Genomic DNA, 25,605 nt, shown 5'->3' on the forward strand with positions numbered 1-25,605 from the left:
ACTCTCAAAGGAGTCAGCGGCATTATGTATGGTGTGCCTCCAAGTCTCCCGATTGGAGGCCAAGGTGGACCACTGATGGTAGTCAATATGGCCAAGGCTAAGGTATTGTTTCAGGGAGTCCTTGTATCTCTTCTTTGGGGCACCTCTCTTGCGGCTACCGGTGGCAAGTTCACCGTAAAACATGATCTTGGGGAGGCGGTGATCCTTCATTCTAGAGACGTGCCCTGCCCAGCGCAGCTGCAGTTTCAGCAATGTGGCCTCGATGCTGGTGACCCCTGCCTGTTCGAGGACAGTGACATTATGCTGAAAAGAACAACGTGTTGCTTATTGTGCAGTGGAAGACGTAAGGAGATAATACGGTCGGAATGACCTATTGGCAGATTTTCAAGTTTGGAGGCTATGGAGTTTTTAATCATGAAGCCGACTCCAGAAAGATGACTTTCAGTTTTGGGTTTGCCTGACCAGTAGAGTGTATAGCCAGCACCATGTTCTTTGAGGCTACCTTCCTCATGAAGGCGAACTTCACTGAGTGCAGCGATATCGATGTTAAGACGTGACAATTCATGGGCAATTAGTGCAGAACGGCGCTCAGGACGCCCACTGTTCACTGTATCAAGCATGGTTCTGATGTTCCAACATGCGAGTGTCAATCTGGACACACCTTTGGAGGCAGGTGTATGCCTTTGTCTCTTTGTTTTTAATTGACCGCAATAGAAGATGCCCGTTGGCCGCGGCTAGCCAACCAGGTGGAGGGGGAGATGAGCTTTGGTTAGGCCACCTTTTCTAGGCCTCTCTCCATATGGAGCAAGCAGTGCTGTCCTTGAAAAAGGCTGCTTGGTCATTCAGGATGCTGCCGAACAAGACTGTCATCTCCTGGGTCAGACTTGAGCGACCAAAGTCCTGAACCGCCTGCATGCAGGGTTGGGTCTGCGACTTCCAGTGCACCTTATCACCTGCCGTTTCGTCCCTCGCCTGTTGCTGCAGGGCTTTGCAAGTGTGGGTAAACCCTTCGGGCCTGCGCAGTGGATTTATTTTAGGTGAGGCACAGCGTGCGCAGAACTGGCCTCACCCTTTACACCTGAGGTTTATCTGCCAGGGCCTAGCAAGCTTGGACGGTGACAGCAAAGTCCTCAGGTCGTAGGTTTAATTAGAGTATCCTTCTCTTAGATGGATGGCCTTACAGGGCTACACGAGCTCCATCTGCCCGGGTTTGAAGTTGGAGTTGTCCTTCTCCTAGGATGGTTGCCTGAAGGCTAGTGAGCCCATCCTGCCCATGGACACACTTTGTCTGACCCTTCATTTGAGAGCTGACTGGCATGGGAGACCCTACGGGAAGCATAAGCCACCACCAGCATAACTCCCAACTTCACAAGGGCACGCAAGCTCTTTCCCCACGACAAGGGGGTGTCCGTGAAAGAGAGTAAAATATAATAATAGTAATATTAACAACAATTATAAGGAGATAGAGTGGGAGGAATAAAACAAATAAACAGAAAAGAAAAATACCCAAGTGATGCACAATACAATTGCTCATCACCTGGTGACCAGTGCCCAGCTCATCCCTGAGCAGTCATCAGCTCCTCCCAGCCAACTCCTCACAGTTTGTATACTGTGTGTAATGTGCTGTGGTATGGAATACCCCCTCCTGACTGTGCTCCCTCCTGGCTTCTTGTTTTTCGCTGGCAGAGTGAAAAAGAAACTGAAAAGACCTTAGCAACAACTAAAACATTAGCTTGTTAACAACGTTATTCCCATACTAAATTCAAAACACAGCACTGTACCAGCTACTAGGAAGGAAATTAACTCTATCCCAGCCTAAACCATCACACTGTTCAAGATTTAATTGCACAGTGATAGGCATCAGTTCTCTAATGGTTTACTATCCATGTCAGAATTAAAATGCCATGCTAAGGTATAAGTACTACCTTTCAGTTACTTTTTAAAAACTAAATGCATCAAAACACTAAAAAAACATTCAGGTAAAAAGCATTGGATAAGCAATGCTTTATTTTATGGATTCTGCACTCTCTCTGGGAGAGCAGCCTCTCTTCTGTTTCTGTAACATATTAATATTCAGTCCTGGTGTATTCAACTTTCCTCCAAAAATGTGCAAGCAAAAAAGCAAGAACTGATCCTATTAACACACCGTAAATCAGTTGCATAAGAAATCTAGCTTTAAAGCAGACACTGAAGTAATAAATCTGTCTAAAAGTTAGGCATCATTTCTGTCTGCCTAAAATCTTGGTGTGCCGTTCTCGCCTGTCTTCCTCTTCAGGTATACCCAACTGCCTCCAGTTTTAGGAACCTATTAATTACTAGAGTAACTGCATACTTCCTGTTTGATACTTTTTATTGAGGTAAGATAATTTCAGAGTTCAGTGTAAAGAGTGGATCTTCCTTTTCTGGCACAAGGAAAGCTTTAATAATTGTTAACCTGAGGGATACACTTTAGATGATGAGGTAGATAAAATGTGGCAGTTGGTCCAGCTTCTGTGCTTTAGTAACCTGGAGAACAAGTAAAGAGCTTTAAAAACTGCATCCAGCCCTTCCACAGAGTCATCTGTGTTCACTTCTGCTCAGATTGGTCTTAATTTATGGCTGCATATTAAAGGGTTAGAAAGATGCAAGCAGTAGGATGGATCAGGTAGTGAGAGACCTGAGATTAAGGCTTCTCTAACATCTTTGTATCCCTTGATCACTAGAAAACAGCCCAACTTGCAAGGTTTAAAAGCACCAAAAAAAAGAAAAAATGTGATCAGATCAGTCTGTTACTGTAGGTTGAATGCAACCTGAAATTAGTGTGAAACTTGCATATGGTTTTGTGAAAACAGCTCTACCATTGTGTCAAAGAAAACAAAATATAAAATGGTAAAAAAAATATCTTCTGTTCTTGTGATTTAATCTCAGTTAAGCCTCTTGGCCTACCTTTTACTTTGAAGTTTTTCTAGCAATGATTGATTTCTTTTGAGGCATAGAACAGATCTTTAGATTTGACTTTCAATAAATTACAGTGGTACTGTGAGCATTATATTTTTCCCTTGAGGATGGTTTTATGTCAAAGTTTAATACTCTGCAGTTTTGTGCTTTTGGGTGTTGTTTTTTTTTTAAAGGTCTATTTAAAATTTCAGCTCGGGAGTGTGACAGTTAAGTGTGACATTCACAAGCTGTTTTGCTGTTATGAAAAATGCATGAGAACATAACCCACACAGCTTCTATAAGAATAGTCAGGTGATTTTCAGTGTAATTTTCCATTAAAGCTTTCTTTACTACATGGATTTTGAAAATTTCTAATAGAGGTATTCACATGGCAGTGTAGTGCAAGGACTCGTATTGCAAGATCTTTGATTAAATCTATTATCCCTCCTACAGGCTATATGAGTGAAGCGTCTATTTGAAATGACCTGGTCAGAAAAGTCACTTTCCTCTCATTTCTTTTTCTCTCTGTTATTTTTAATACTCTCGCATCACTTTGAAATACTAGCTTCTGCTATTTCTGTATTCAAGAATTTGGCATACTGTTTCTATCCTTGTTACTATGATCTGTATTTCCTTAACTGCAGGGAACAAAAACATCTAATCTTGATTACTCTAAGCTCTGCTGCTAAAGATGCTCACTCCTAGTGCACAGTGGTGCTCTTAGACTAATCTTGCACTGAGAAAAATGTAGTCTAATAATAAGAAAACGACCTTAATGGAAACTGTCTGGGAGGAAAAAGACATAAAGGCAAACAAGTAAAACTCCCAGTGGGTTTCCTGAAGGGAAAGAGGTGCACCATTCTGCATTCCAGTTGCCAGTGTCCTCTTGGGGATAACATTCTTCCATGACCAAATTTTCCAGCAATACCAATCTGAGTGAGGAAGTGAACACCTTGAAGGGGTGATCTGTGCTGTAGGGTGACCTGGATAGGCTGGAAGAGTGGGATAACAAAAAACTTATGTTCAACAAGGACAAGGTCATGTGCTTGGAGCACAAACCAAGAGTGCAGCACCGGCTGGGATCTGCCTGGCTGAGGAGCAGCTGTGTGGAAAGGAACCTGGGGTTCCTGGCTGAAATGGTTATAATTTTCAACAGTCACACAGAACTTCAGTTTATTTAAATTTCTTCCATAGCCCTTTAGTTAGATCCCTTTAAGCTTAAAACTGAATTTTTGGGAAGTTTTGTATTTTTTTGCTTTATCTCTGCCAGACTTTACTTCCTTTTAATACAGAAATGAAAGATGAGAAGTGTCTGAATTTCTTACCTTTATAAGCAATTTGTAATTGTAAGTTTGAATTAATGTGTGAGGCTTCACTTAAAAATAAAATGAGAAAACATTGGGGAAATGGTAATTTTGTTCCTTCAATTTCTAAAGTCATTTCATGTGCTGAGTGAGATCTGGCTTGGTGTTTCATTAAGAAATACCATGCAAATTAGTCTTCCGATGCCTCTGAAGTGCTTTTCTACACCAGATACCTTCAAAAATTGTAAGCCTTTTAGGATTACAAATGCAAGGAAAAATAGTGTCCATTTTCACAAAAGGAGATCTAATATTGTGAGAACCTGGGCAATTCCATCTAGTGATCCAGCTGGAAAAGAGCTGAGCTGCACTGTGGAGCAACCCCACGCAGTGCCCCAGGGCTCAGCCCTGCAGCAGCAAGGCTGACTTGCCACCCTCCCCAGAGCAGCCTGAACGGCTCATCCAGTGCCTGCTCATGCTGGATAAGAGCAGACCAGAAGCAACCAGAAAACAAACAGAATCTCAACCCCTTAGCCACTGCCTGTCCCATATGCAGTAAAATCACACAGCTGATATCCTCCTCTTTCCAGGTTAAAAGTCGTTGTGACCTTTACACTATGGTTTCTAGCAGTATGAAATGAAAGTAAATCTCAGTGTGAAAATAAGGGTGGATGTGAAACACATGTATAAACCTTGTCCTTTTTCTGTCTTGCTTTGGGAAAACCAACAGTGAACTATTCACTGTTAACTAGCATTTCCATTCCAAACAAAGCTACTCGCTGTGTGTTTGCTGCAGCCTGTAATTTAGGAAATACTTTGCTTTCCCTTTTCCTTACATGGGAGACACTTGTTTCTGTAGTTTTGAAATGTTGCATTAGTCCGTAATTGGATGCTTACATGAGAAGGCTACTTGAATAAATATTTTATTCACCTCTATTAGTGACATATTTAAAAAAAAAACCATGATTTAATTTAAAAAAAATAATTTCTAACCAGGCAGAATTCATTTTTGAGCACAGATTGGGAACCAAGAATATTACTGCCTTATCTATAATAAAGTGTTCCAAATAATGTAACAGGAAAAAGATCTGGGAGTTCCCATACGACAAATTTTCATCAATCTAGTAATATTTAGAAACTGCATAGCAAAATAATAGGTTGTTCAGTGTATCGGAGGGAGGTGAAAGGGATCAATTTTACAAACATACATGTGTATATCCTGATACCGTTCAATAGGAAGCTTGGATGTTAGTCTCAAAACTAGGTGTATATACGTCAAAGTTCCAGAATTTTGGCTTAGGACAAATGTAGAATTGTTCAGTAAAGAGAATTTTTGCATATTCTGGCTAATGGTTAATTGGAGAGGTGTAATGGTTATAGTGGAGATGTGTAGTTGTAAATGGTTATAGTGAAGAGGTGTGAGGTACCAAGTAATTTTACCTGAGATGCTCTTGTCTGCTTAAATAGAAGTACAGTTTTTAGGCTCAGTTGATTTGAAACTTTCAACCATGGTTTCAAAGGTATTTACACACAAATGTGTCCTGTACTGTAATGTTTGTTTCCTTTCAAAAAACTGGAACTTGAGCACTCTTTCTAAATTGGTCATAAGATAAGGTTCTACACCTGGGTCGGAGCAATCCCAGGCACAGCTACAGCCTGGGCAGAGAAGAGATTCAGAGCACCCCTGCAGAGAAGGACTTGGGGGTATAGGCCAATGAGAAAATGAATATGAGCCAGCTTCAGTGTGCTCTCACAGCCCAGAAAGCCAACTGTATCACGGGCTGCATCAAAAGGAGTGTGACCAGCAGGTGGAAGGAGGTGATCCTGCCCCTCTACTCTGCTCTCGTGAGATCTCACTTGGAGTGTTGTGTGCAGTTCTGGTATCCTCAACATAAAAAGGACATGAACTGTTGGAACAAGTCCAGAGGAGGGTCACGAGGATGATCAGGGGACTGGAGCACCTCCCATATGAAGATAGGCTGAGAAAGTTGGGGCTGTTCATCCTGGAGCAGAGAAGGCTGCATGGAGACCTCATAGCAGCCTTCCAGTATCTGAAAGGGGCCTATAAAGATGCTGGGGAGGGACTCTTCATTAGGGACTGTAGTGACAGGACAAAGGGTAATGGGTTAAAACTTAAACAGGGGAAGTTTAGATTGGGTATAAGGAAGAAATTCTTTACTGTGAGGGTGGTGAGGCACTGGAATGGGTTGTCCAGGGAGGTTGTGAATGCTCCATCCCTGGCAGTGTTCAAGGCCAGGTTGGATGAGGCCTTGGCTGATACGGTTTAGTGTGAGGTGTCCCTGCCCATGGCAGGGGGGTTGGAACTTGATGATCTTAAGGTCCTTTCCAACCCTAACTATCCTATGATTCTGTGATTCTAAGATCCTGAATGCAAGTGTAGACTGCATGCAGCTGCACATGGCTTAGAGTCTCTTTGTTGAATTGAACCCTAAAGATGCTGCTGGATTTGCTTGTCTGCTTTGCTTTGTAGTGTTATAACCAGAATCCTAACAAATCAGGCCATGTATGTGATTTTAGCATCAGTGCTAACCTTTCCGAGTTTCTACTCTATACTCTTTTCGTTGGTTTAGGTATAGGGCATCTGAGCACTGGAGTCTAAATTGTATGTAGATAACACTGAGAGCAGGTGTAGGTCAGTTTTTTTGCAATGTCCTTCTTGTCCTGGGGGAAAAAAATAAAAAGCCCTTTCCTTCCAGACAGCTGGAAAATGGGAAAATTTGGGAAAAAGGGGTGTACTTCAAAAAACTCAAACATTTTCAAAGAACTTAGTTGGCAAGTTTTCATGTCAGGTGAATTTCTGTTTTTGCAGAGTTGTGGTGTCCTCTGTTAGGCCTTCGTAAAACTGGGGCAAGTACCAATCTGTTGCGAAAGCCAGCTGAACTATCTAGCCCTTTGAGCAAAAAACATGGCTTACCTTGGTTTGGTTTTAGACTCCTACCTAAGGGGGATCTTAGATCTACAGGACTTCATTCAATTATGCTGGATATACATGCTGTTAAAAGTATGGTGTGATTATATCCACAGTCTGAGGACTGTGAACATAATTTGGAATCAAGATACTCTAATAAAAGGTGCTCTGCTTTAGTATTTTGACCGTTCTTTTAACAGTGGTTAATACACTGGGGCATTGACTACCTGGAGCAATGTTTTGGGGAGTCTTAAAAAAATTTAGAAATTCAAACAGCTCTTTTAATCTGATTTTATAGGGCAGATTAAGACTGTTGCTTAAATCTTTTAATGAAGATAAAATGACTTAGTTGTTAATTATCTTTTTCCCCTGTATGAAGTGATATATGTGAAAAATAAACCAGAAATCTCTTTGATTAAGAACATAATCCTTTTGATAGTTCTGGCGATGTCAGTGTATGATTGGTATTGGCAAACAAGCATCTGGGATGTTGAATGAGGTTTTATTTGGGTAGCCTATTATTTCATTTCATTAATTCCGTTTCTTTTTTTTTAATTGTCTGCTGAAAACGTGCAGGTCTGTGAGTTTTGATAATGACATTTGGTACCTAAAGGCTGAATCAAAGTGGTTAATGTTGTGTGCTCAATACATGCTGAAAGGTCATCTCTCTTTTTTGTTTTGTTTTGTTTTGTGTAGCCCACAAGCCCCAAGTTTGGAAAAGCAGACTCATATGAAAAACTGGAAAAACTAGGGGAAGGGTCCTATGCTACAGTGTACAAAGGGAAAAGCAAGTAAGTGGTGGTTTGGTTTTTTGGTGGATTTTTTTTCATGTAACTTTCTGTGTAAATGAAAATAAGCAGAAAGTATTAACTGATTTTACTGCATTCTGTATAGATCTCTATGAATTAATGCAAAGTGCTACTGATTGCCATGTGCTGTAGTGAAAGAGGCTGAGGCTATACTACATAGGTAACATATACCTTCACATCAGAACAAGATGAGATCCTGTCTTGTTAATCTGATATTTTGTTTGTACTTTAGTGTAATACTATTTTCTTGATATCCACACCAAACTGATTTTTAGGGGTAAAAGATTTTTCTGGTGTCCTGAGAGTAATGCTGAATTTATGCAATAAGTTGTTAATATTTTGTTTGTGATAACATAGCTTGACTAAAATAACATGAAGGGAATTAATGGAATTTTGGACTACTGTTAATTTAGTTTGTTTACAAGAGTTTATTTACAATTGGTGCAACTACTCCAACTAAGTATATATGTAATATGCATACATATAAAATATTTTTCAGCCACTCTTTGATGTTATTTGTGGTAACTTTTTTATCCACGGTGCCCTAAGTGCTTCTGTGTTGTAAAAAATAATTCAGTAAACGCATTAAAAACACACTTCTTGAGCTGGTGCTTCAGCTGAGAGTTATCTTTTGTCAAGCAATGTTCTGTGCGAGTTCATATATTTAATCAAATTTTCAATAATAAAGCAGTTCTGAGAGTGGGTTCAATATCTTTATTTAAAAACTTTGTCTAATGAATGATAGGTGGGACAACTCTACCATTCTCAGCAGAGAGAGCATAATGACAGTCATGACATAATAACTACTGAAACAAGGAAATCTGTGGTAGCCTTTTCCAGGGTTATTAAGTTAGCCAGTTTTGAAATATTTTTTTCACTGAATATTTGTAATAAATCATACTGAGGGATGCTCTCATCAGTAGTGAGCATAGTGACAGATGATATGAATAAAACCATGTTCTAAATGTAGAAGTATTTACACTTGTGCCATGCCAAAGCATGTATTGTCTTTCATTGTCGGCTTTCTTAAAAAAAACAAACCTAAACCAACCAGTTATGCTGTACTGTTTTATTAGGGTCTAGGTAATAGAAAACAGCATGGATTTCAACTTCCCCTTATTGCTAAAACCCTTCAGTAAAATCACAGCCCCTATCTGGTGATAGTTATCCCATATGCCTTGGCTTTCAGTAAGATTGCAGTAAGGCAGCAGGGTTGCTGGATGTCCCATCAATGAGTGAAACAGACTGAAGGTTAAAAACAAAGCAAACTGCTTCCCTGAAACTATCTAATTCAGTGGCGATTTATTGTATATGATCTGTATGAACATATATCTGTATAAACATGATATGAAATGCTAATTTGTTTTAATAGAACTGACTACAGATCTGTAAGAAATACCTCAATGATTTTAATGGTAGTTGAATAATAAACTGAAATTACTTGGCTGGCTGCATTTTCCATTATAAATAGCAAGCTCTAGATAACTAGTGTGAATTACAACAATTATATGTAACTTTATACTGCTGCTTCATAACATCTTTTCCAAGGCCTTTAAACTGTATTTTAGAAAAAGCGTGTGGAACTAGAGTATGGATAGCAGTGCACATTCAGAGACTATTTGTAGTGTTATAGTAACATTCCTTCACCTGCTTAATTCTGTTTGGCTTACTTCTTTTTTCCTGCTGAGAATTGAATAATTCCCATATTACACAGCACCATAGAGATTCAGCACCTCCAATCCAGACCTCCGTTTCTTGAAACAGAGGAACAGCTGAATTACTTCACAGCAGGAGGAGCTTGTACTTTAGGAACAGGGGAAATACTACAGGGCAACACCACAGGGCCTATCTGCTGTATCATAAGGAGTTGTTCGCTGAAGGTTAATGTACCCCTCTTGCCTTTTCTGTTCCCATGAGAAACAGAAATGTCTGGCCTAGGTGGTATCCCCAAAGAAGAAAGAGCATCACTGCTATGATGTTCTCCTGGGGAAGATAAATGGGGGTGGTGGTGAATGGATGGGCCAACATTGGCCATTTCATGAGAGCCTAGTTTTACTGCTGGTTTTCTGGCAGGCTGACTCTGACTGTTCATAGCTTCATCTAAAACGGTACAGGAAAAAGTGGATTTTTTTCTAGCACCTGATGTAGGTGAGACTGTGATGCACATCACTGTGTTCCCCTGGCTACAGGCTCAATGGGAAGAAAAATGATCAAAAAGGGTGGAAAGAGGGCTGTTGGTTTTTGTGTTCTCAGTTTGGCTGCTGAAGGGTTAAGCCCTCATCATACACTGCAGAGTGCAGATATGACATGGTTTTAGAAAAGCTGGAAATACTTGCACAGCATTTTGTTCAAAATGTCTAAGAATCTCTAATTCTCAATCAGCCCTAATGCTTGGCTCTCTCATTTTGCCAAAATGTGTCTGAGATGTGTCCTTAACTGTAGTTGAAGATGGAGAATTTAAGATATGATTCAGCTGTTGTGAATGATTTATTTATTGTACTTTGTATTTGTCTCCAGCTGCATGTGGCAAGTTGTGGGGTTTAGGGTTTTTAAATGCATTTCCTGAGGTATATTTCAGCTTTTTAAATTTCCCCTGCTGATCATCATAACGGAATAAGAAACTTGTGATTTTACCTTCCTATTTGGAAAGACTAAAAGATACATACCTGCCTCTAAAGAGAGAAAATCAGCCATTCCTTTCTTAAAATTTAAAGTAACATGTGCAATAACTTGCTTTCAGGGCAAGCCTGGCTTCTTACAACTTGGAGCAAGTTCAGTGGTCCCAAGCCCTTGCCTTCCTATCAAACCCATTACTTTTCTATTTGAGTATTTGTGGTAGTATCCCAGGAAAGTGAAATGAAGTGGGCTAATTCCTCTTACTGGATGATGGATTTCTCTTTTTGTAGTCAGATAAAAATGATTCCCTGGGGCAAGGAAGCAGCAAAGCGAATGGGGCTGTGTTACTGAGGAAAATGAAGCAGTATTCTCTTAGGCTGAGCATTTTGTATATTGGAGAAAGAGCCAAGCAGCCATTTGTTTTTGGCTGACAGTTGCGCCAGTAGGCAAATCTATTTGATTTCACATGTTGCACATCAGGCGTGCATAATGGAACTCATCTTGGCATGTTCATTTTCTACTTTCATTCAGGCTAGATTCTCACTTTTAACTTTCTTGTATAAAACCCCAAGAGGCTGCTTACTGCGTGAAATAGAGATGACTGAAGTGATTTCTGCCTTTTTTGTTTTTGTTTCATAATGTAAAATTTTGAAGTAGGCCCAGTAATTTACTGGTAACACCATCAAAAATGATGCAAGTTCCACTGACTCTGTGTTTAACACCTTGATCATTTGCCATAAAGTAGGTACAAAGCAGCAGGTGCCTTTTGAATTCCTGTATCATTCAGTTGTGCAAATTTGCTGCACAGTATCTATCTGTGTATCAGCATAATCTTTGCTGCCATTGACTGTCTTCCCTCTTGAGCTTGATTATAAGTTTACCTGAATGTACAGCATTGGGATCTAGCTTGACCCATGGCACATATATGCTGGTGTTAGTTATTAGAGTCCAGAGATGATGCCGGTGCCAGCACAAGAGAGTTGCTGCCAACCAGAGCCCCTTACAAAACAGCGTGGAGGCCTTACATTCCTGCACTGGGAGCTCTGCATATTGTACTTAAGGGAAAAACCTGTGCCTTTGGCAATATTATGAGTTGGCATGGTTTCCATCCTCTCCTCCCACTGTGTTCAATTGCCCTTCAAGGCAAAGAATTAAAAAGGGTTACCTTGGTTAAAGTGATGTGATCTGTGACTGCTGCTTGCACAGCATGTGTCTGTGTTTTGAGAGGCAAGCCAATGGTATCTCCACTGCTTCTGCACTGCTGTGATTTTGATCTACTTCTTGTTTGTCCATGTGATTTTTAGTGTACCTTTACTTTTTTTGGCACCTTTAATAAGCTGCATGTGCTCAAAGTATTAAAAAACGCGTGGGATTTGTAAGAGAGAGCTCAATCAACGCATTTTTGCCTGATTTCCCTATAATAAAATTACATAATTTCAATTTATCCCTAATAAAATGCTTGTCCTAATAAATTCTGGTTCCTATCACTTTTGACTATTAATAAGTTGGTAGAGTACAGAGCACAGCACAATAGAAACTGATGCTATCAATGAGAGCTCAAAGGCTAGAGAGGTAAGGCAGTCCTTCAGTCAAGGTACCTCTCCTTTTCTGTTTGAAATCACAGTTTTTGTGTTCAAGGTGATTCCAATATGAACCCAAAGATAAAATGTTGTGGGTTGTTTGGGGTTTTTTTTTTTTTCGGGCAGCCAGAGCATTTTATGTTTATCTCCATCAAAGACAGTACTTTTTACTGTTTACCTGAAAATCAGTTGGGAGTTTGTGGAGATCTTAGAAAGAAACCTTGATTAGGATTGCAGGTACCATGCTCTGCACTGGCAATGGTTTCCATGACATGTTCTCCTTGGAGCAGCAGGGAATATTTCAGTGATCAGTAGGAACTACCTGTATTTGTTGTTAGCATGATGTATTGCAGTATGCATTATGAATACATAGCTGACTGTCATATTTCATATACCTGTTTTTGAATGGCTACTCAAAAGAAAAAGGGTGTCTTAAGTATTTTGATTTTTGTATTTATGCTGCTGAAACCTTCACTGAGGATGGCTGATGGGACTAATTGCCATTCTGACTTAAGTTGCAGAATTTCTTTTAATTGTCAAAAAACCTCCATGAATCTTTCATTGTCTTTTGGTTTATGTGCAAACTATTGCAAGTGCCATAGGCTTCAGATGGCCTGAAGAACTTGCAGTGGTTTTGTTTTCTGTCATGATCTTGCTTTTTAGTCATCCCCCTAGCTTTACTCCATGCCCATATGGGGTGTTGTTCTCACATGCTTTCTGATATGTTTCATGTGCAAATATTTTCTTCATGTTTTTCCCAGTTTATTTAGACAGAATATTTGAAAATCGGTCTGATTTATGTTGTCTCAGTGACCTAAACTTTCTGAATGTTTTCTCTACAAAGCCAGTGCAAGGTTCTGCGCGTGGCTTGAGACAATCCTAAGCACAAATCCAGGCTGGGCAGAGAGTGAATTGAGAGCAGACTTGAAGATAAAGACCTGGGATGTTGGTTGATGAGAAGCTCAACATGACCCAGCAGTGTGCACTTGCAGCCCAGAAGTTCTATTATTTTATTTCCTGCAAATTGAATGAAATCAAGTGTTCATCTCAAAATGAAACTCTTTCATCTGAGGATACCAGATGGCTGGATAAAGAATATATATTCATGGATTATGAAAAGGCACTGAAGTGCTTAACTGATTTTTGCAGGGTGCTTTCTGCTATATATTTTGAAGTCATAACATGGGTTTAAAAAGTGCGTATATAGATGCTTTTTAAAAATCTCCAGCATTATAAATCTTTAATAAAACGAGTAACTTCAAGTTGAATTACATGCAAAACTAATGATAGATGTTGAATTAACATGCCAAATGGTGGAAAAAAATATTAAAGTAGTGTAAGTACTAAAGTACTATGATTCTAACTTAAAGATGAGTCATTGACTGTATCGATCACTTACAGAGTGAATTTCTGTGTTTAAAAGAAAGGAAATTTTTCCTCTGTAGTTGCTTATATAAAGAGAACATTACACTATATATGCTGTGCTTCAGTTTTCAAAGTAGTTCACGGAGATGGCCTAGCATTATTATCCACTGTAGCAGGGATGAAACTGAGGAAAGAAAATCTATTGTATTACTTACCCAGGATTGCACAGGAAAACGTGATAGAAAAACCGGAGAGAACATAGGTATAGTGGATACAAGTGCTAAGAGTTATTGGGTAGTAATTTATTGGAACTGACAGATATATGCATGATTGGAATAGTAGAGCAAACACTGAAGTAATTTGCCAACTAAATGCCATTATGCACCCATGTATTTTCTAGTTAGCCATGGAATTGTACCTCTCAGAAGATCCCCTGTGACATCTGGTGTGCAGAGCTGTAAGAGGCCGCTTTACTTATATCACTCTCACTTTGTCTTTGGATTCTTGTTATATAAAAATCAGGTCTTTGTATGAACACCAGTGGGGCCCAAAGAGATGTGAGGTACTTGGAGGATTGGTGCTGCATATTGCTCTCCTTGCTGCCACTCCCAAAGGATTTGCCTCCAGCAGGTGTATGTCAAGTGCAGCCCCCATGCTTAGATGAGCAGTTCAGTTTGAACTGAATAATGTGATCTGGGAGGCAGGGAAAAAGGACCTGGAAGCAAAAGTTTTGGTACTGCTTACCTGCTCCTGTTCAAGTGAGGACTGCCGCATTGTCTGTGTAAGACTGCCTTGAGTCCTGTGAAGAACACAATCCCCGAGTTCCGGTGACGACACTAATTAATAATTTAAATCCTTCATCTTTCTCAGATCCCTTTGATCTTCTATTTTTTAGCCCAAGTAAACGTCAGCATTATGAAATGTCTTTAATCCACTGGCTTCTTCTAAAACAAGGAAACTTTTGGTTAGGATGGAGCATAAAATACGGTGGGAGTCAAAAGGGGAAATTGAGGACCATGTTAGTCCCTTGTGTACCATAGGGCTTTAGCAGGACTGTAAGTTTTACTTTCTTAAACTACAAATGTAAATCCTTTTCAGTAAGATAAATATAAATCATGTTTATGCAGAACTGTCTTTTATGATAATTATTAAAGAAAGTGTTTCCCTCAATGTGGAATTAGTTACTTATTGGTAGAATAGTCAGATGTGACTAAACCTTCAGTGGATTTGCCTCTATCAGGTTTCTTGAAAGGAAAATTCCTGCAGAACCTGGTTTCATTAGGCCAGTATGGTCTGCTTAGGGTTTTAGACATGTCTTTGTGACATTAATATAATTACAGAAAGATCTAATTATTCTCAAGGTTTAATCTTGAAGCGCTGAGCTTTTTGTGTAAATGAATAATGATTGAGAGTTACTTTTTGTCATAAGAATTTGTGTATCACAAATAAGAGCATTATCCCAATACTATCTACTGATTTTTCTTTACAGAAATGTTCCCAAGGTTAGTATTTACTGGAATTAGGAACTCAGCCTCAACTCCAGCCAGTGGTAAAACTCTGCATGAAATAAACAGATCAAAATCAGAGTGGCAGATTTTATGTTATTTGATTTTTTAAAATGTGTTATATTTAGAACATTTATTGCATCTAAATATAACTGAAGAACTTGGGAAAATAGTGTTATTATATTCTTTTGTTCTCTATGTGGCAGCATCAGCGTTATCCCCAGTGAAGCCAATTAAGTCATCAGTTACTTCATATTCATCGTATTATATGTTCTTAATGATGCATTTAAACATTTAATAATTTCTAATCTTCTCTAGTTTCTCATAAATGGTCATTGTTATAAATGTATTTATTTGGTAATGCTGATATGGGCTGATTTGGAAAAGACAGAATGACGCATTATATTAGCATTTTATGTAATATCTGGCTCATTTGTATTTTTTGTAATATTTTTTGTAACTTTTACTCTATTCCACATAAACTAATTTGGATTCTTTTTTCTTTTGCCCACATTGCATATAAAATCAGAATTTTATTATAAGAGATTATGCAACATAAAAATGCTGTATTTTCATAAACTAGAAAACTGTCCATCAGCTGCTGGTTTGCCTAGAGTAAAGGAGCTCTATGTAGTAATTAGAGAGTCTTCAGGACTTCTGTCCTTTCTCTGAAAGTTTCTGGATGGGATTGGTAAAGAGAGAGCAAGTTAATTTAGGAGGTGGATGGCTTGTAAGGTAGAAAATGTGATTTTTTAAATCAATATTGTCTTTAATAGAAACTAATGAGGTAGTTGACAGGATGGACTTAAGATAACTGAAATCCTTGGCCCAGTTAGGTGTATTGTTTTGAGAAGGTGTGAAATTTTTTGCTTTGGAGTGTGAGCAAGAGATGGTTTAATGAATTCTAGATGTTAAAATGGGAAGCAGCATTGCCATTTCACTGTCTGTTATCAGTTTTTCTACTTGTATTTGAAAATAATGAAAATACAGAGCATGCTTTGAAAGTTGTGGAAGACAAATGTGTAGTAATACCTAGGAAGGATTCTGCTAAGCTTATCTGGTCACGACTGAAGACTGTGAAGACAAGTTCTGATAGGTTGCAGAGGTAATTTTTTCCAGGTTTCTCTTTTTCAATGTTGTTTCTAAGGAAATTGCCATATTATTTTGACAGGTCATCACAAGATTCAGGACATAATTTGATGACATAGCTCGCTTGTTCCCATGGCTCACTGCTTCTCAATAAATAAACCTAGTTCTCCTAATATATTTTTTAATGTTTTTGCTTTTTAAATTAGAAGAATGCCTTTACATTTTTGTTTTTTGTTTTTTTTTTATTTTTTAATAGGATTTCTTTCTTTTGGAAAGGCCGTTCTTTAATCTCTTTAAGTACTTTTAATGTAAGAACTAGTAAGAATGAGAGCAAATACAAGACAGTGGCAGGAGAATGAGGAAGGCTATACCCTAAGGTAGCTCTTAGTTCATCTCTTCGGCATCATCTAACTGCATCCCGAGATTGCATCAGTGGGAGAATAGTTAAATGAGGTGAATATACACACCTCTCTTTTTTTTAATAGGTGATACATCATAGCTTCTCACATCTCCACTTCTGTACATTCCTGTTTATAGAAAACAAGCTGGGGGAAAAAAAATAAAACAAGTTTTTAATTACTGGGTAGTAAATAAGGAGGCTGTTTTATTCTGGAAATTATAGATTGATATACTGGAGATAAATAATACTGAAGGGGAGAACAAGATCCCAGAGGAACACTGCTTGAGATTAGTTTGATCATCTTGATAGTATTAAGAGGTGCCATGATGTCTGTCAAGATGATGACAGGTGCCAATGATGAAGTGGCAGTGATAACTAAATAGCACAGACTGCCCACTATGTTTAATTGTGAATTCTTTGAAGAGTTCCATGCTATTGCTGTTTGTATTGCTGTTTGTGTTATTTACTAGTATTAATGATTGAATAGAATGTAGAATTTGGATTAAAAAGAACATACTCTACACAATGCTACTTGCTTTTTGCCTGTTTCTCTGCCAAGAGACTTCACATCCCTGTTTCCTTAGTAGCTCCTTTATCTGCTTTCTTCTGTTGTATCCTGCATTGCTTTCTCTGAATACAGCATCAGTACTGCTCCTGATCTGCAAAATGATCTTGCTTTTCTTGCTGAAATTTCTCCCGCACAGTTACTTTATTGTGAAATAATCAAGTTATCCAGGTATCTGATGTATATGTATGTGATAGGTAGAGTGGTTTATTGACAGAGGGATTGAAAACCATACATGTGTATGAACTGCATTTCTGTCATCATTCTTTCTCCCTCTGCTTTTATTATGGTTTATTATCCTGTCTGTGTATGACACATGAAGTTACTTGGAGCAAGGCTTATCTTCTTCTGATGCCAGAAGTCCTGTTTAAATCTAAACAAAAATATGTGAGTCAGTTATAAGGAGAAATCCAGATAATCCAGTAAATTTAAGCTGATAATTATCTTTCTAACAGTGACTACTGGCCTGAGACTTGAACTGGTGCCAGTCTGAAGTACTATGCATAGTCGGAAGGTGATGAGCAAACAGTCTTTTGATAACCAGCGTTTCTTAAGTTGCTCAGAGTCATTATGCAGTGCTGTGTATAGGGCTAATGAGATTCTGGCAATTATAGAAGAGGAATAATCAGAAAAAACAAGATGGTAGCCATCCTGTCACTGAAGTAATCTAACCATAAAAATTAAAAACCTGAGGGAAAGATGAATTCAAACTTTGTAGGAGGCTATATCATCTTGCTTGGTAAAATGAATGCATCTTCTATGGCCCAGTACATTAGGGAATTGCCTCCAAGGTACAGGAATATGAAGGCTTCAATGATCCCTTGCACTTTGTGACTGTAAAGGCTAAGTTTGCTTTTATAGAGAGAACTTGCAACAACAAGAAGAATACTACTACTAATAATAATAATAATTGGGGAGAAGGGGCAACTCTATTATGCCTTTTTGGTAATCTGCTCACCATTGCTTAGGGATCTGATAAACTTTCAGAGTATGAGTTTGTTCTTGAGAGGGTAACCAATGCCAGTTTTTATCTTTCAGTCATTTTTATGAGATTTAATTTGGATAAACTGAACCAAGTGGAGTTTCTTTTTTTTTTTCTTGTTTTTGTTTTGCAAGACATTGAATATGATTCCATGTGTGGTAACGTTTTGAATGCTCAAGTGAAACCAGCCAAATAGGTTTTAAACTAGAATGACCTGTTAATGAAGTTTTGTCTCTTGGAGCACTAAATATTTTTAATCCTGAAAAAAGAGGTCATTATAATCCAAAACTAGCCTGGGCCATGTAGTCAGGAACGTACCTTAGGAACAGTCCTGAGCTAGTGGGAAATGGCCAGAATGACCTGAAAATAATTTCTGTCTGAAACTTCCATAGCTTTTTGAGGACACTAATTATGGGTGTCATGCAGTGGAAGGAAGCAATCGGTATAAATATGAATATACTGCAAGTGGGGAGATTGATGAAAATCATATGCCTTTTTCTTTGAACAATTCAATAAATAAAGGGCAGATAATTTAAAACCATATTTTACAATGTGATACTAACAAAGCTTTGTTTTAGTACTCTGATAGAAAGGAAACTGACTCACAGAAAACTGAGATCATTTCTTGGATTGCATCTGAGTGTGAAAATATAAAGTTATGGAAGCTATGAAGTGTTTCTTACAGTGCTATAAATGAATCACTGGCATTGACAAGAAGAAATTGAATAAGTACATGATGGGAAGCAACTTCTATTATGAGAAATACTGTTTCTGCTTTAATTTTATTTTCTTATTTCTCCTTCTCCTCCCCTCTTTCCCTTTTAGGGTAAATGGAAAACTGGTGGCATTGAAGGTGATTAGATTACAAGAAGAGGAAGGAACCCCATTTACTGCTATCAGGGAAGGTATGCACTCACATTTAACAATTATACATGGATTGCCTTTTTTGTAATTACACTACACTTCTTATTTCTGTGCCATGCTATAGTGAATAGCTTGAGAATTCAAATTATATACTTATGTTCTCAGTAGGAAGAAACTTTGGTGCTTCAAAAAACAAAGCCTCTGGCGTGGGAGTTCTTGTTAAAGAATGCAGCTCTGCCTCTGCTTTGGATCCTGTTAGATATACTATACGAATGAGTATTTAAGAGCATGTTTAAGGTGGGTGTGAGAAGTCACTCTGGAAGATGAGGGAACTGTGTAAGTCACGCTTCTTGCCTGCAGGCAGCACCTGAGATGAAGGTAGATGTAACTTTTCCTATATCTGCAACATAAAGCGCAGAAAAGCGTTTCTTGATGAAGGCAGTCAGAAAATCAGGGAGCAAACATACAAGCATCTTAGAAGCTGTGTGTAGTCTGGGACTAGCTATTGTTTGTTTTTTCCTTCCCAATGGACTCTAACTTGTGTGGCTTGGGAATGACTTATCTAGCACACTCAGAGATGCCTGTTATGCTTTCTGCTCTGCTCCTTTATCCTTCCTTGTCAGCCTCTTGTGGTCTCTAGTGACAGCTACTTTATCTGAGCCTGCCTGCGTTGAGCTCCTTTGCAGAAATTGCTGGATGTGCCTTCTCTGTGTGGGCCTTCTCTGTTAGAAGGTAGTAAAAATGAGCTTTGGTAGAGAAATAGTGAACAATTTACCATCACACCACTGATACAGGCTCAGCTGAAGTTAGTAGTGAACTAAAGAGATGAAGTTGGTGTGGCTTTTGAAGGACGTTTTAAAACTGAGCTGACTATCTTGGCATAATTCCCATGGTGGGATGAGCAAGGGAGAACATCATCTCTCACATGGTCCACAGCATGGCCCTGTGTGGGAGGTGTGCAGCTTCATGGCCATTGCAGCTGCAGTCCCAGTAGCTGCAGCTCCTTTGTCCCTCACTCATGCCTCTGTTCCTGCAGCCATCTATATTACAGTATCACAGTATGCTAGAGATTGGAAGGGACCTCAAAAGATCATCTAGTCCAATCCCCCTGCCGGAGCAGGAACACCTAGATAAGGTTACACAGGAACGTGTCCAGGCGGGTTTTGAATGTCTCCAGAGAAGGAGATTCCACAACCTCCCTGGGCAGCCTGTTCCAGTGTTCCGTCACCCTCACTGAGAAGAAGTTGCTTCTCAAGTTTAAGTGGAACCTCTTGTGTTCCAGTTTGTACCCATTGCCTCTTGTCCTATCGTTGTTTGCCACTGAGAAGAGCCTGGCTCCATCCTCGTGATACTCCCCCTTTATATATTTATATACACTAATAAGGTCACCCCTCAATCTCCTCTTCTCCAAACTATAGAGACCCATATATGCTGTATGTCTGTCTGTACAATGAGCCTGTTTTAGGTGGATTGGGGAAAAAAAAAGCCATGTTTCATGTGATCGACACCCTGAAGTTAGAAACCTTTAAAGTACTGTGGTTTTCCATCCGAAGGTTGTGCATTTTAAAGTTGCTCTTTCACAAAGGAGGGAAAACCGTGGGTGGCCAATTTATGAAGGAATTTCAGCAGTTCTTCTGTACTGCTTTGTTTGAGTAACAATTATTGAATGACCTGACACATTTATTCATAACGGTATATATTTTATCTGTGAGCTGTCTGTCCCCGCAGCTGTGCTGCGATAACGAGGTGTGCAGAGGGTTACTGGCGCAGCTTTCAATGTTTGCAATGCTGAGTTCAAGGCATAACAGCCTGTGTTTCAAATATGTTTATTGTTCTCCAGGATTTTAGATGATATGGTAATGACTTAATAAGAAAATAGTAGATATGGCTTCATTGTGCCTTTTTAGTGACACTTAAAAGGTTTTTTAATGTGAGCTTGGTCGAGATGAAAGTCTGTAGCATTATAGCTGTCAAACGCAGTATATTGTGTTTTCCTTCATGAATGGTTTCAGTATAAATAAGTATTCATTAGGAACAAACCCAGAGATTTTCCAGTTGATATTTTTAGATTACAAAGGCACACTAGCATGAAAGTATTTTTCACACTGTCATTGGGGAAATTTTCCTTGTAGCTGAGACTACAGGACTGTGGTTGAAGCCTGTTAAAATTCTCGTACTTTAATATTAGTAGAATAAAGCTCTTGTATAGAAAAAGCTCTTAAAGTTATTAATTAATATATGTTTTCCTAAGCATGTGATGTCTGACTGATTTTGGTGGAACTGTGTGCATCCATTGTATTTCTAAGGACTCATCTAGGCTAGGATTAGATCCAAAGAGTATTAGGCTAAATGAGAAGACTTTTTCTTGATTTTTGTAGCCTCTTGGTTAGGTGAGATCAAACTCAGGTTGTAGGTTGTATGTTTGTGGGTTTTGTTTGGTAAAGTAATCCTGTCTCCTAGGTAATGGAACGTAATTCAGATCTGTGGAAGCTATTAGTAGAAATACAGTCTGGTATGCTTTATATCATGTAGAAGACTGACATACATAATGTGTAAGATGGGAAGGGGAAGAATGTGTACCTAGTTAAGCTTTGTCTTTTCTGTTGTTTGTTTTAATTTTGTCAGAAATAAGTATTAGTGTGAGAAAAGTAAGCTACAAATGTAGCTTCAGAAGGTAATCCCAGTGATGATGTGCCAGACCCATATAATCTGACAGTAATGTTACAACTATGGTCCTACTATCAGGACCTGAGGAAGCTGTTGCTTTCCGCATAGTAGCATCTAATCCATCTTGGACATGCTGGGTTCTGTAATGCAGCCATGGCTGATCTCAGCTGCATGGGTGAGGGGAGGAAAAAAAAAAGAAAAAAGAGCTTGTATAATCTCTTGAAGTTATCTGGTAAATTTGATATGGAAAAACAGTAAGAATGGGACACTCTGTTCAGCAGATTTTTGTTGATTGCTGTTGGCTGACTGAGGACTCCAGCACTATAATTTAGACTGGTACAATTAGAACAAGGACAAATACTGCTGAAGATGAGATCAACTTCTAATTTCAGTTATCTGAGGAGTCATGTTGCCTTAATAAAAAAAGTGCATGTATGGTGTCATGATCCAGAGGTCTGTTGGAGGGTGTTCCTTTCCAAAGTCTTTCATAATGGAGAAATCATGCAGGTTTTGACATTGATTTATTCCGTTTTCTAATTTTCCATCAATGCAAGGCAAAGTCATGCAGAAGTCTAGTTATTTGTAAATTAAAACTAAATTTTATTTGTTATTTGTAAATTAAAACTAAAAAAACCCTGTAAGTAAATTGTTTAACATTTCTCATAGCTCCTTGGTTAAAGCAGTGAGAGAAAACAGCATTCATTCACTGTTCTCCTAATAGCAATGCTGTGTGATGTTAATTAGGGGGAAGATACAGGCTGAAATCTTAAGCAGTGGTCATGCTGAGGCAATTTTGTAGCTGTCTCTATACAGAGAAGCATATTGTTACTGTTGTGAAAGCCACAGAATGAAGCTCAAAGGAAAACAAAGCTACAAAGAAAATAGACTAAGACAATTAGAAAATGCAGGATATAAATGTGGAGTATATGACTATGGAAAGAAGCACTAACTTGGTTAAAACAAAAATGGATGGAAAATTAAAAGAAAGAAAAGATATACATATATATATAAATCCCCCAGTAAAGCTGTGTAACAGAAAACCACAGTTAATTTTAATGACCAGGAGAGGTTTAGCTGAAGTAATTACTTATGAAATAATTCTGATTTTGCAGCAGATGTGCATTTGTGTCTTCTACTATTTATCAAAGTTACATAGGTTGAATCAAAGTAGGTAAATGCGGCTTATTTGTCAGTGCTACTGAGCTGTTTATTGAATTTCTTGAACAAAATTTACAAGTAGTTTGTGCTAAATGTTCTTTCAACTTGGTCTGAATCAGTTGTACCAGCTTACTGGTGCTTTCATTTAGTGGTGTGCAGCTTACAGGTTGTTTCACTCTGAATTTAACTCAGTCTGGGATAATCTAATTTACCTTTGAAGAGCCTGATTAAAAAAAAGAAAAAGGGAAAAAAAGAGGAAAAAGCAATTTGATGTGTATTCCTGAGTGGGTTAAATCTATATGATTTTCAGATCCTATATATATATGAGTGGTGCAAGCCACCATATTACTGATGTGTTCTGAAGGTGCCTGTAACTGTGATAGCTGAGATAGTATGGACTCCAAAAGTCATTTACAGAGTATTTTCTCATTTAAACTCTATAGAATAGAGAGTAGCAAAAGATTTGTTTTCTGTCTTAGTGCAGTTGTGGTTTATTCTTTTACTGTAATGCTCATTATCAGAGATGCTTCAGCAGAAGGCTTGAAGTGTTATTAAATCCACTGCAGCCAGCAGAAAAGTTCACTGACCTTAACTTTTATCTCGGATGTTTCATTCCCCTAATGTCCTGTAATATCATATGCTCATCTAGGCTAAATTCTGAAGTGTGCAGTGATTCTAGTTCTGGAAACATCTTGATTTACAATTCTGCCTTTATCTTGTTTGATTTCTGAGTAATATTATTCCTTATTATAAGGCAAAGATTTTGCTTTTCGGGTATGTATGTAGACAAACATCCCTTGATTTTATCACTACGTTGCTTGTGAGTTTAACTTGCTTACTGTGTTCCTTTCTTGGGTAGTAAAATTATTTCTTCCCCATTCTAGTTGTGAAAAGTCTTTTGTCCTTGGTTTTCATTTTCCACCCTTGGAAATACCACCACTCCTTTGCTCTGCTTAATTTGATTTACTATTAGTAATAAAACTATTCCAGTGTGTTACTATAGGTTAGTGTTTCATTTCCCATAGGCCTAAACAATGTTTCAAAGCATCATCCAAACCAGGCATGTTTTGTAGGTATTTTTGTACTTTAAATCTCACGATAAGGCAACTTCTAGTATATTTCACTCTTTTTATTCATTTTTGTATTTACATCTTGTAATTATTATGTATTGGTACCTGTTTGTGTTTTGCATTTAAAAGTGTCCAGGTCAGAGACTGTCTCTACAACTTTGGCTTGGCAGTTGGACAGATAATAATTTTCTGTCTGCTCCAGTGTTGAAGGCTGTTACCTTAATTCTGCATATGGACAGCAGAGTGCAAAAAATTGCACATGAACGCTTTGGAAACTGCCAGCTGTCTTGCCTTATAAAATTACAAAGAGCATAGTGCTTGCTTAATGAATTTCTTCTACTTGAATTTTTGAAGAGCAGTTCAGCACACATACTTAATAAGTAAGTTTGTTTTCTGACTTCAGAGAAAGCTTAAGGCATTTGAGGGCCAGGGTGGAGCAGGGAGGGGAGATGCTTAATTCCTGGCCAGAAAAAACATTTTCAAAAGTCTTCAGCATTTCATGTCTTGCTGTGTGGTAAGAGGGGAGAAGAGAAACAAAAAATGAAAACCATAAAGGGTCTTAGGAAAGAAATGTGAGCCCACTTTTACATGCCACAGACTGGACAGACTTTCTGAGGTTGGTTTCTGAGGCCTCCTCTTTTGCAGTTGTTAGGCTGGAGGGGGTAAACCTTCACAAAACTTTCATCTGTGAAACTGAAGCAGAGTAACAGCTAAGAAAAGATTATAGGGAAGATCAGCAGTTTGTGGAGAGAGAGCTCTTACCTAAGTGAATGTGCAATTTACTGCAGTGTTCCTAATTGGGTGCACAATGGAAAATACTGCTTTGTAGTAACAATAATACAAGTGATGTAAAGCAACTGTGCTTCTGTATTACCAAAGAGAAATGGCACAGTGTTTATCCATCCCGTCTAAGGAAGGGTTACAGGAAATTGTATTTTTGCTCAGCAGGTATAATTCTTATGACCTCATTGAATTATTACCTCAATTATTGCATACACTTCCCAGCTCAGTGATTTTTGACTGATATATAGCATAATGATCTTTACAACTTCAAGTCAACAAATGACCTCATGGCACTAGTTAGATGACTCATGGTGATAAGCCTCCTCCTGTTCATTGTATTAGAGTAGGTCTGGAAGGCTGTATGCTGTAGGTCAAAGGCACAGTGAAACAATATCTGACTGTTTTTAAGAGTCGCTGTTGGTCTACTGGTGGAAGGTAAGCATGAAAATTGCAGCAGGAATCCCGTCTTCGTCTGCTAGTAAAGAGTAAATTATCGTACCTTTTGGAAGTTGAATCATCCTCTTGCCAAAAAACCCCAACCCAAACAAAAAAACCCTACCCCAAATCAACCAACCAAACAACTCCTATTATTATTATTATTACTATTAAAATATTAAGGAAGCTTGACATCTGCTTTTTTTTGAGTGATAGGATTTTGGAGGACTTCCACATTTCCTTCACAAAGTCCAGTCAAGAAATCTAAATTTCCATAACTGAAATGCCTAAAAGCTTCATATGTGTCTGGCTCAAAGGGCCTCAGGGAACTTCAAGAAATTATGTTTAAGATTATGGAGATGTAACTATTCTGAGCACGCATGTCACATGAGTTACTACAGGGGTTTTGTGTCTTTATGTTTTTAGAGTCTGAGGATAAGTTAATTCTCCCCAGAAGCCACATTGCTCTGGAGCATTTAAATAAAAAAAGAAAAGGACAGTAGCTTGACTGTAGCTTGGGGAACGTTTTCATTGCCTACAGAGTTGGCAGAAATGGTGCCTACTGCAGGCT

The 25,605-nt window shown here is 38.5% G+C and overlaps 1 protein-coding gene across 5 annotated transcripts in view; it reads left to right on the top strand.

The window, feature by feature from the left end:
• The window catches only part of CDK14 (cyclin dependent kinase 14), a 321,875-nt gene that overhangs the window by 94,085 nt on the left and 202,185 nt on the right, over nucleotides 1–25,605 (top strand). For all 5 annotated transcript variants that reach the window (XM_061369041.1, XM_061369045.1, XM_061369046.1 and 2 more), the window contains 2 exons: nucleotides 7,843–7,937; nucleotides 18,883–18,962. In XM_061369041.1, the coding sequence (XP_061225025.1) occupies nucleotides 7,843–7,937; nucleotides 18,883–18,962 (175 nt within the window). The remainder of the gene's footprint in view (nucleotides 1–7,842; nucleotides 7,938–18,882; nucleotides 18,963–25,605) is intronic.

The sequence above is a fragment of the Neopsephotus bourkii genome, unplaced genomic scaffold (assembly GCF_033783945.1).
Source record: "Neopsephotus bourkii isolate Nb327-2 ecotype Australia unplaced genomic scaffold, CSIRO-AGI_Nbou_v1 NB_1473, whole genome shotgun sequence".
Lineage (NCBI taxonomy): Eukaryota > Metazoa > Chordata > Aves > Psittaciformes > Psittacidae > Neopsephotus > Neopsephotus bourkii.